General features: G+C 42.4%; 1 protein-coding gene across 1 annotated transcript; it reads right to left on the bottom strand.

Annotated features, from left to right (window-relative positions):
• Positions 1–1,134: 1,134 nt before the first annotated feature.
• Positions 1,135–8,824, bottom strand: cdc5l (CDC5 cell division cycle 5-like (S. pombe)). The gene is made up of 16 exons (XM_027002465.2): positions 8,656–8,824; positions 8,130–8,233; positions 7,834–7,995; positions 7,618–7,745; positions 7,403–7,502; positions 7,017–7,235; positions 6,748–6,892; positions 6,467–6,655; positions 6,225–6,373; positions 5,950–6,112; positions 5,669–5,833; positions 4,968–5,048; positions 4,374–4,616; positions 3,656–3,853; positions 2,084–2,296; positions 1,135–1,704 (listed from the first exon to the last, which is right to left on the bottom strand). Exons 1-16 carry the CDS (start codon positions 8,698–8,700, stop codon positions 1,597–1,599), a joined length of 2,412 nt encoding a protein of 803 aa, XP_026858266.2. The 5' UTR covers positions 8,701–8,824; the 3' UTR covers positions 1,135–1,596.
• Positions 8,825–10,577: the final 1,753 nt, after the last annotated feature.

Below are 10,577 nucleotides of genomic sequence, written 5' to 3' on the forward strand. Positions count from 1 at the left end.
TACAAAGGGAACACTGAACAGCATTGACAACTCCAGAATAAGAATTTCAAAACCACATCCGCTCTTCCCAATATGCTCTGAAGCCAGAGGCGTGATTCCTTCCCTGGTAAGGGGAGACTTACATAGTGTGACTACACTTGAAAATATAGTGGCAGTCTTTAATAGTTTCAAGCCAGTTTTCCCTCATCTTGCCAAACCCCACTGCTCTGGTCCCAGAGTCCCTCCATAATGTGAAAATGGAGACACCACTAAATCCTTGGAGGCTAGAAGTGCTTGAACAGCAATATTCATTTGAGGAAATAAAAGTAGTTTAGTTTTATCCTTTATGGACTTGAGATGTAATTTACCTTGAAGGCATGTGTCAGCCTCTAGTCACAAGTCCGACAAATACTGACTGTTCACTCAGTATAAGAAGCTAATGAGCTATTTAATAAGAAAGCATTCGCATTCAGTAATGCATGTCAGTTCTATTACCACTAAATGTAAAAGGTTCTGCGTTTCAGTGCAGTGGTGGGGTAGTTAACAGGATGTTTCCTGCTGCATAGTCTTAATTATTTTACCATCAAATCAGCTGTCAACTATACTGTGATATAAACATTACATGTACATGGAGTCTACATGTAAATGCCAGGAGTTGTGCAGTCAGTGCTCAACTAGTATTAAACCAGAGAAATCTTCAAACTGCAGTCTCATTACCCTCAGGGACTGATTCCCTCACATCAATAGCTAAGAGACAGCTAATAACCAACTTATCATGACGCGAAACTGACAGTGGATGACAAGTTAGAGGCTTCCTCCTGATGGGATTCGGCAAATCATGAGTATAGCAGCACTGTACTTTTTAAAGCAGCTTTGGATGGCCAATAGTAGTGTAATACATATTACATTACACTTCCTCTACCAAGGTGTTTACTATTTGCCATGTTTGTTCATCAAGCATCTTAATTGTGACATTTTATGTTTTAAGAGGTATCCAGAATCCCATTACTAGCTGATATATATAGTATAGTAATAGCCAGCAGTTTACATCTCAAAGAGGGTCCTAAAGAAATTGCTTAGGGCTTAAGAGGCCATAATAACTGAATGTCCTTCATCGGTTTTGATTACTATAATAGAAAAGAAGCAACAGTGGGAGATGTTACAGCTGATGGTTTATTGTGTAAACTAGTACTGTCAAAGCCAGTGAGAATACACAGATTTCCTTGATATCAACATACTAATGAAAGGTTACAAGATCTCATATTGAGTGTAATCCTCAAAATAGCCACATTTTGGGGAGGGGAAAAAACATACTGCCATTCATTATTTACAAATTGTAAGCAATATGAAAAAAAAAAAAAAGTTTGATCTTTAAAAACAAACTATGAGCTCTGAATACTGCTTGGAATCAAGTCCACACTCAAGCTTTGAGAACAAAATGACTGCTGCAGAAACTAAAGGGGTCTTATGGTAACATGGTGCTGTTGTACAGGCTGAATAATTAAAAATAAACAAAACCAAACCAAATAAAAGTGTCAACTGTTTCATTTAGATTTACAACCAGTGTAGACAGCCATGGTTGAAGCAAGAGTTCAACATATATTTTGAAAGTCACATTCAGAACTTGTGTGAAAGCAAGGTTTCTTTATCGAGGAGGATGTCGGCAAACCTCTGCTGGAGCTCCTTCTCTCGGTCCTGTTGCCTTTGCACATCCTCTCTCAGGGCCTTGTCACATACAAAAAACCTTAGTGTTACTTCTATGAAAGGTTATTTATGACTTATGACTATAATGCTAAAAATACTCAGTATCTATACCATGCCACACCAGTTTCTTGCTAAAACGTTACTGATTAAAATACTCAAAAGGTTAATTCAACTCAGGATGTGAACACAATTCTACAGTCCTTATTGTGGTAACTGCTGTATTCTAATTAGGGGATGACCAAGGAGTTCTTTATTTAAGGACAGACCATGTTGTTTCACCAAGCTAGACTGAGTAATTTCACCATGACTGCACTTTGGCCACTTCACTAAGACTACACGAAGCCTTTTTGCTAGTTGGAGTGGTTTGGCTAAAGCTAGATGGCTAGCTGTCATTACTCACCTCCTGTCTGCGAGGGATGGCCGTGTCCTCCTGCTTCTTCAGCTCCTGAAAGGTGTGCAGCTCCATGTGAGCCTGCTCCACCTGGTCCCACAGGTCACTGAGCTGCTTCATCAGACCCATAGCCCGTGACTGGTAGCCACCCAACAGGATCTTCATCTTCTTCTCCAACTTGGCTGCACGCTTGGCCTCCATAGTCATGTGACCCCTGTTGATCTGGATATTATGATACATGACTGCTCAGTTTCTGGTGTATGAATAACCATGTACTTTTACAAAACTAACATCAGTACTTGTAAAACCATTTAAAGCTAAAGTCTAATACCATATAATACACTATAATCGCACTGCAAGAACCTATATTACTTTGACAACACCCTTCAGCACTGTATTAGTTTTAGAGATGCTAGGCATTAAGAAACTACAGTATTTAATCAGAACCTGTTGTCTGATATTTGAGAAAATTAAAACCCCTTTTATAACCTAAAAGCATCTATCCAAGCCCCCCCCCCCGGATGCCAGTAGAGTCCTCTTGCTGACACTGACAAACCAGGTTTCAAGCAGCCTATGCTGAGATGCTGGCCTGTACAGAAGGTGAAGGAACCCACCTCAGAGGGCCTTATTACTCTCCAGTGGTGTGGTTTGGGGTGTTTAAAGCTCCTGAACCCCCTGACTTAGTTTGCTCTGCGTGGTTGATGTGATACACAGGGGACCAGTGGTAAAAGCTGAGGGTGTGCTGCTGTTCATGGTCCCTGCCACAGGCGGCACCCCCCACCCCCACAAACTGCATTGCTCTGAGCTGCTTCTTAAGCCCATTAATAAATGTGGTGTGCAGCTGCACCAGCATACATCCCGTCAGTTCTGTGAGTGAGAGGAGCGCGGCAGTGTTCAGCCCCGACACCCTCGCAGGAACGCACCCCTCCCCAAACCCTTCCCCGCTCAGTCCGAGTGGGCTGCTGTGTGAATGGGCTCCAAGTTTCCGCCCTGCACTCCCAGCCAAGAAATATGAAACAAATGTACCCTTTGTAAGATGGTGGTTGCCTTGATTAACTGAAACTTAGCACATATGCTGGCTCTGAAACCAAGGCCAGCTCACTGTCTTTTCATGGTGATCATTTTTGTCTGCATTAAAAGTGTTGGCATGGGAACAAAATGAAGTTACTTTCAATTCATATTTTAAAACTTCGAATTATAGCGCTGGTGGACTAATGTGTTTCTCTTGGCCACTGTAGCTACGAACTATGTAACTTCAGGCACTAAATGTTTTTTTTTTTTTTTTTTAAACGAGCCAATATCTGTATTAACATTAACTATATTCTTTACTGCATTAAATTTCCTGATTTTAATACAGAGTTTAATACATTGGACACATGAAGCTGAAAATGATTCTCTGCAGTGACAAATCTCTCTAAGAAAACTCAACTGCAGTCAAACAGTGTGGCTAAGGGTATTAACAGTCAGTTCAGAGATTCTGTGGAGCGACATTGAAGCCCAGATTCAAATGCTAATGCAATCAGTGCCACCTGTTGGACTATTCAGGAACTGCAAACAAACAATAACTGGATGACCCTTTACCTCCAGTTTCTTCTCCAGGGACTCAATCCTGTCCTTCTTGCTGGCCAGGTTGGCTCTGGTGTAGCGGTTCTGTCCTGGTAGGTACAGCACCTGGCTGTAGCACTCTTCCCACACTTGGTTGTAGGCGTCGATAGAGAGCTCGCCGTGACCCATGCCATGCTTCACCACCTCCATCTCCTGGCGCAGCAGCTCCTTAGCCTGACAGTCACACATAGTTCAATGTCAATTTACTATTCCAATCATTCCATAGCACATAAAAAAAAAAAGATATTCAAGAAAGTGTGAAGTACACAAATAAAAATCCCCAGTGATGCCACTGCCAACCATGGCCGGGAGCACGAGAAAGCAAAATTGGCCATACTCTCAGGGAGGGAGGTATGGCATAGTCACTCTCCCCTGTCAATTACGAGCAACAATGGCCAATCGCCGACATCTGCGAGGGGCAGACTGCACTATCCTTCTAGTGGTACTACACCCCCTCACGTTGCATAAGCCGCAGCTTGAGAAGCTGTGGTGATTGGCTGCCTGTACCTTGGAGGAAGACCTCCACAGTTGGCACCTGTTGTGTGACAGGGGAGAGTACCAGAGGGATGCCAATTGGCCATGTATAAACAGGGGAGAAAAATCAGGGAAGCCAGTACTGCTGTGTGAAATTAACTAGTTGAGATGCTTAATTATTTTTTTCTTTTATGCTCAGTAAAAAACACACAACACCAACCTTTCTTAAATCGTCCTCTAAGAGTTTCTCGTAGGGAGTTTTGTCAAGGTAAGTGATGTGCTCAGCACTGCTGGAGCCCGAGCCTGCTCCTTTGCCTTTCTTGGCCAGGGCCTCCGTGAAGGGGTGATGCAGACTGTCGTAGTGGACCATGGTGATCATCTCTTTCTTAATGAGCTCCTCAGCTTGCTGAAGCTCTGTGAGGGGAGGCTCCACGTTCTGGGGCCTCAGTATGGTCTCATTGACCTGGTTACACGGAGGCACACGCACATGCAAGCACACGCGCGCACACACACACACAACCAAGGAAACTCAGGAGTTGAACAAAAATTAAAAAAAAGAACATAGCACATGTACCTACTGTATATGCGACACTGTGGCATATGTTTCTGCCATCACAAAGCTTTCAGGAGTGATATAAAGCATTTTAAGAATAGTGAAGATGTTCACAATGCTTAGAAGCACAGATCTTGAAAGCATGGACATCAAGAAAGCATTTCTGAGGTGATGTTCAAGCCCTTGTGCTGTCCTGAGGACTGGTCTGGAGCGTGCTGTAGTAGATAGGCCATGTAGTGACACACTGGGTGGGGAACTCACTTCGGAGGGTCTGGGTAAGCTCCTCTGTACAGCTGTGTGTCTCTGCTTCAACTCCTTCTCTCTCTCAGCTTCTCTGGCTGCCTGCAAAAACACATTTCATATCCATTAAGAAATTTGTCTCAAAGTCACTGAGAAAAGCTCTAAAAGTCTTTTGATTCTCCCCGTGTTCCTCATCCAGTGCACCTCATGCAGCTCTGAAATTTGTATGTCGGCTCACTATGCCCAAGAGCTGTAGTGCAGGAGTTGTCATTACGTGGCACACAATCCAAATGTGAACTTGTGATGGCAAATGATTCCACTTGGTTTTAAACCAAAATGTAATGCAAATGATGTACATAACAGTGCAAGAAATTAAGCTGTACGAGTCATTACTGTTGCCATCTTTCCATCCATTTATGAATTTCTTAGTTATCTTCATACAATGCCCCATATAAGCAGAACTGTAACAGCGCCACCCATCTGAGTCAATCACCACACCATAAACCTGAGGTTATGGCACTGAAAAGGTTTCGGTGAAAGGGAGGCATGCTTGCATGACTTAACCTCGCCCAAAAATATGGAATGACTACACATATCTCTGAAAAGTAGCACACAGTTACCTGAAATTAAAACCCAACAACCGTTCAGGATATTTAGCTCTCAGCATTAAGAGTGTGACTTTAATTATGAGTAAGGAGGTAGAGGAGGAGAGTGGGACTGACATGTTTCCGGAGTTCGATGTCAGCAGCGTCCTCCACAAAGCTCTCGTCCACCTCTGCCTCCTCCAGATCTCGCTCAGCGTTCTCTGGGAGCACAATCTCAAAGTCGTTTTTGGGCAGAGGCAGAGCCATTAGCCCCACCTTCAGCTGCTCCCGTGACTCCCGTTGCTGTAAAACACATGGCACACACATGCAAACATATGAGCTCTCCACGGTGGGAACAACGGCCGAGTGGCCAGTCCCATTCATTCTTATTGTATTCATAGGTGTATGCTTGGTCTCACCAGGTGCTTGGCGTAAGCTGGATCAGTGTAGTCCACTGCGCCATCCTCTGTATTGATGTTGAGCTTGTCACGCAGGGGTGTCCGGCCTGGGGTCACTCCCACTGAAGGCTTAGGAGTCATACCAGTGTGAGGGGTCAAACTTTCTGCACCATGACTTGGGGTTCTGCAAAAAAAAAAAACCCAAACAAACATTTTTAAGATCACCATTTGCAGATTGCTAAAATTATAGCACAAACTATACTACATTTTAATATATTGTGTAAAACAACAGCTACCTGAAAGGTGTTGAGAGCACAGTGTTGGGGGTCTGGATCACCTGCCTCTGTGGGGTGACCCCAGAAAAATCACTCTCATGCAGAGGTGTGTTCAGACCACCCTTTAGAGGCGTGTCCACGTTAGTAAGTGCCATCAGATTCTGGGCTTCCTGGAAGTGGAAATAAAATATTCACATAAAACACTGAACATGACATTAAAACATTTCATTACACTGTATCAACACTCTGGTTGGATTGTATACCTGCAGAATTTTGTCCTGTGCTGCGGGAGTCTGTGGCGTGCGGAGGGCCATGGCATTATTGGTGACACTGTACTCAGAGAGCAGCGCGCTGGAGGCGGAGTTTGTGATGCCAGACTCCTCGGCTGTCTGGCGGGCAATCTCACTGGCCTGGCCCAGTTTGACCACTTCCTCCAGTTCAGCATCAGAAATCTGTAAAAGAGCAGAGTGGGGCTCAGGCTTAAAACCATGACTATGAATCATTTCATTTAATAGACCATGGACCAGCAGCTCCATCTGTTTACCTGTGGGCAAGGCAGAACCAGTTTGCTCCTCTTCTTAGTGAACTCAGACACTCCACTGGTCTGCAGAATGGCCGATGGTAGGTCTGACTCTTTCTTTTTCTTGATCTTCTGCCTGTCCTTTTTACGTTCCCTCTCGTCCTTCTCACTGTATCCATGAAAAACACATTCAGTAAAATGGCTCTAACAAACCAGCACTGAAACAGATTAAATCCAGTCCACAAGTTGGGGTGGTTGAGTGAGGAGTTTTGATGTGGGCTTCGGTCACTCACCTTCTGAGCTCTCCATCAAGATGCTGCTGGCGAAGTCGTTTAAAGTCAGGCTCAAGTGGGTCATACTGCTCCATGGATGTATCATAGAATCCCTGAGCAGGCTTCTTCTCAAAGGGAATTTCTGCATTGTAGTCCACGCCTCTCTTTTTCTTTCGCTTCTTCTGAATGTCGATGCCTGCAGCACGCAGCTCTCTGCGCTTCTGCAAGGCTGCCAAACGCCTATGAAGAGGACGAAAGGATGGTACTTGTACAGATACTACAGGGACATTTCAGAGGCCCAAAGGCCACATTCAGAAGATTCATTTTTGCAGTAGACATGAGAGGCCTCAAATCACTCATGATGCATTTTTATACATGTTTCTGCACAAACACACTATTGCTCTCACCTAGCCTCCTCAAGCTGCTTCTCTCTGGCTTTCCGCTTCGCCTTCTTGCCCTGGGTGTTTGCTAGACGGGCCCTCGCCTCTGACAACATCTCCAGCTCATCTGTAGGTGAAACAGTACTAGCTCAATTTCTTCAGCATCACCAAATAAACGTGTCACAGGTACCTTGTCAGTGACGACCCTAAAAGCAAACTCTCTCAGAAGTCAATATGCTGACCTTCATCCATATCCACAGGGTCTGGCCTTGCTGGCTTAGTCTCAGGGTTAGGGTCAATCTCCCCTGGCTTGAGTTTGCGAGGGTCGTCTCCAGTATCTTCCTCATTATCCCTCTGTGCAGCTTTGTCTCTGAGATCAGAAATTATTATAGCAATTTATGTCAGAAATTCACATGCCTAATTTATGAAAAACATACACTGTGAGGACAAACACTTACAGCAGAAACTCATAGTGCTCCAGGCACTGTGCAGCCGTTCTGCCAATGATGGGGGCTATGGTTCGCCACTGTGTTGGCATCAGCTTGGCCAGATGCAGTAACTTCTCCTCTTCTTCACGAGACCATTCTGTTTTCTTAATGCTAGGATCCAGCCACTCATACCTAGGTTGGGTTTGATCACCACAAAGCAATTTTTAGGCACATAAAATAAACACTCTGAAATGTGTTTACATGACCAAAATAGTAAATACTGTAGGATGACAGATTTTCCTGTAATTAGGTAAATGAGTACTCACCATCTAGCTTTACACTGTTTGGCCGACTTTCTGTGGAGCAGCGAGGCAATTCTAGACCATTGATTCTTGCCATATTTCATTACCGCTGCCTTAAGGATCTCATCCTGCATAAACAAGGAGCGAAAAACACAAGGTCAGGTAAGGGGACTGTGCAGAGCAATGTAATTACTATTATCTAAATGAATACATCGGTTCGAATGCTAGCTAGCTAGCTAGCTACAAGCGCTGTAGCCACAACTACATTATGGTAGACTAGCTAGCAAGGATAGTTACACGGCTAACGCTTTCTTCCTATGTATGGAAGGTAACCGCTAACTTGTATTTATCATAAAGCCATATCCTTTTATTTTAAAAAATTATGCTGCTAATGTAAGCTCTGTACCCTATGTACCTTTTCAATACAGATCACGATATTATTTAGGCTAACCGTTGATTAGCTAGATGCTACCTAGCTGAATAGCTAGCTACCGCTAGCAAATTTGTTCAGCTAATGTCAGAACAGGCTGCTATTTGTTTATTTGCATACCTCGGTGTTGCGCCAAACGCCACCCTTAATCATAATTCGCGGCATCTTGACAGTGTAGTCCTTATACAAGTCCCCAAATAGTTAATAAACTTGATAAAACAGCAATATTATAGCTCAATAGCTAACATCCAACTTTTTATGTGAGCGCTGCCCAGCCAAGAAATCTTGTAAAAACATGGCACTGTTAGCAAAGCACTGTGGGATATCCAGTGGCGGCTTCTAAAGGGTTGCCAGATGGTTGTCATTAATCCCCCTGATGTAAACATATTTACGTGGCTTTTCAAAGTTCCCTCCTTTTGCAAAATGGTGCGTTCTAAAACGTAATAGAACGGTATAGCCTATTATTGACCGAACATGGTAGCTTCGATACATGAATACAACAGATAAATAAGAGATGTTGTAGCGTTTGTATTAGAGTTCTTGAAAGAAAAGTATTGTGTTTTATTATGAATTGGTAGGCTACATGAGTGAGGTGTGGTTTCACCTTTGCCTCATGGAACAGAATTTTTGAAGCTCGTCATCAAGGAGTGGTGATCTAAGATTTCATTGTTTATTTTTGCTTTAGGCCAAAGTAGGAAGGTATCCACTTTAATAACCCCCGAAAAGGAGGACATACGGTGATGAGGATATAGCACTACAACATTAAAAGCATAACCCATCTAGCTAGCTAACAGAACTGACACTTTTAATGTATAAATCTGGAATATAAATTACTCAACCAACTTGCAGTACTAAGTCTGACACAGTGTAGCCTACAGAAGACACGAAATTCATCTTTCCTACTCTTCAAAAGGAAATTATGTACTGAGAACTAAAGTCATCAGTATTCTACACCATTGCAAACATCCTAACTGACAAGCATTTAGAGAATGGACTTTCTGCGGTTAGCTGGCAGGTAAGGTACGAGGCGATTTGTTAAACCAATTAAATATATTTGCTTTGACATGTATTTGACCCATTGACATGCTAAAATAGTGATCAATGGAAAGAAACAATCAGTCCACTCCAGGATGACAAATAGATATCCGGCCAAGCATTTTGCCGTTCAAGGAGCTGAAATAACGGCCTAAAACCTAATGTCTGACCACCCAACGACTCGAAATGCTGCAAATGACCTCATCTGCCCCCTGTGCAAATTGAAATCAAATGTGCAAACATAACAGGTCTGTTACAATCCCCTTTATATGTTAGATCAACACGAACATGAAAGGCCTGTTACAGTCCGCTTTATAACCCCATAAGTGTTTTCACTCCAATATGGCAACACTACTCTTGTGCATCTTTGGGATTATACCAAGTGGCAGAGATTTATACTGCCATCTAGTGATTTTATCCAATTAGAACTGTCCTAAATGTCACAACTTACTTTATTGGATAATAAATTTAATTTTTTAGTATTATTATAAAGATAACTATTGCCACATTTACCTCACAGTTAAACCAGACAGGATGGATTACAAGTTTAGCTGGTTTAGCTTTAAAAACAATACTACAATTTTATGAGCCATTAAGATTTATCCCATATATTAACTTTAAGCAACTGTTTTAGTCTGCAAATTCTTGTGCTTTTTCTTAAATAATGCTTTAACCACAAATGTGTAAAATCAATTAAATAAAGATAAACCAGTTGATAAATATGAATATATATATATATATATATATATATATATATATATAAGTATTGAGTATTTATTTTTATAAAAGGTGACTCAATGTTTTCCATTGTTTCTTACTTCACCATAAAGTGAGCGGGTGTGGCTGTTCCTTTGTTTGTATTTTGAGATCTAACAGTGGTTTAAAAACATGCATGTTAAAATCAGTTTTAATTTTCTAATATTTGTGACTTTACAGATTCTGTCTTAGCCAGAAGTAAAAGCAAGTTCATTCTAATCTTACTTTGAGTCACTCTATTCTGATTGGCT

Source organism: Electrophorus electricus, chromosome 13, assembly GCF_013358815.1.
Source record: "Electrophorus electricus isolate fEleEle1 chromosome 13, fEleEle1.pri, whole genome shotgun sequence".
Taxonomy (NCBI): Eukaryota; Metazoa; Chordata; class Actinopteri; order Gymnotiformes; family Gymnotidae; genus Electrophorus; species Electrophorus electricus.

Coding starts and splice junctions, on each gene's coding strand:
- cdc5l (XM_027002465.2), bottom strand. CDS start 8,700: ATGCCGCGAATTATGATTAAGGGTGGCGTTTGGCGCAACACCGAG. Junction 7,746..7,833: donor GAGCACTATGAGTTTCTGCT/GTAAGTGTTTGT, acceptor TTCTGATCTCAG/AGACAAAGCTGCACAGAGGG. Junction 5,049..5,668: donor ACATCGAACTCCGGAAACAT/GTCAGTCCCACT, acceptor GTGTTTTTGCAG/GCAGCCAGAGAAGCTGAGAG.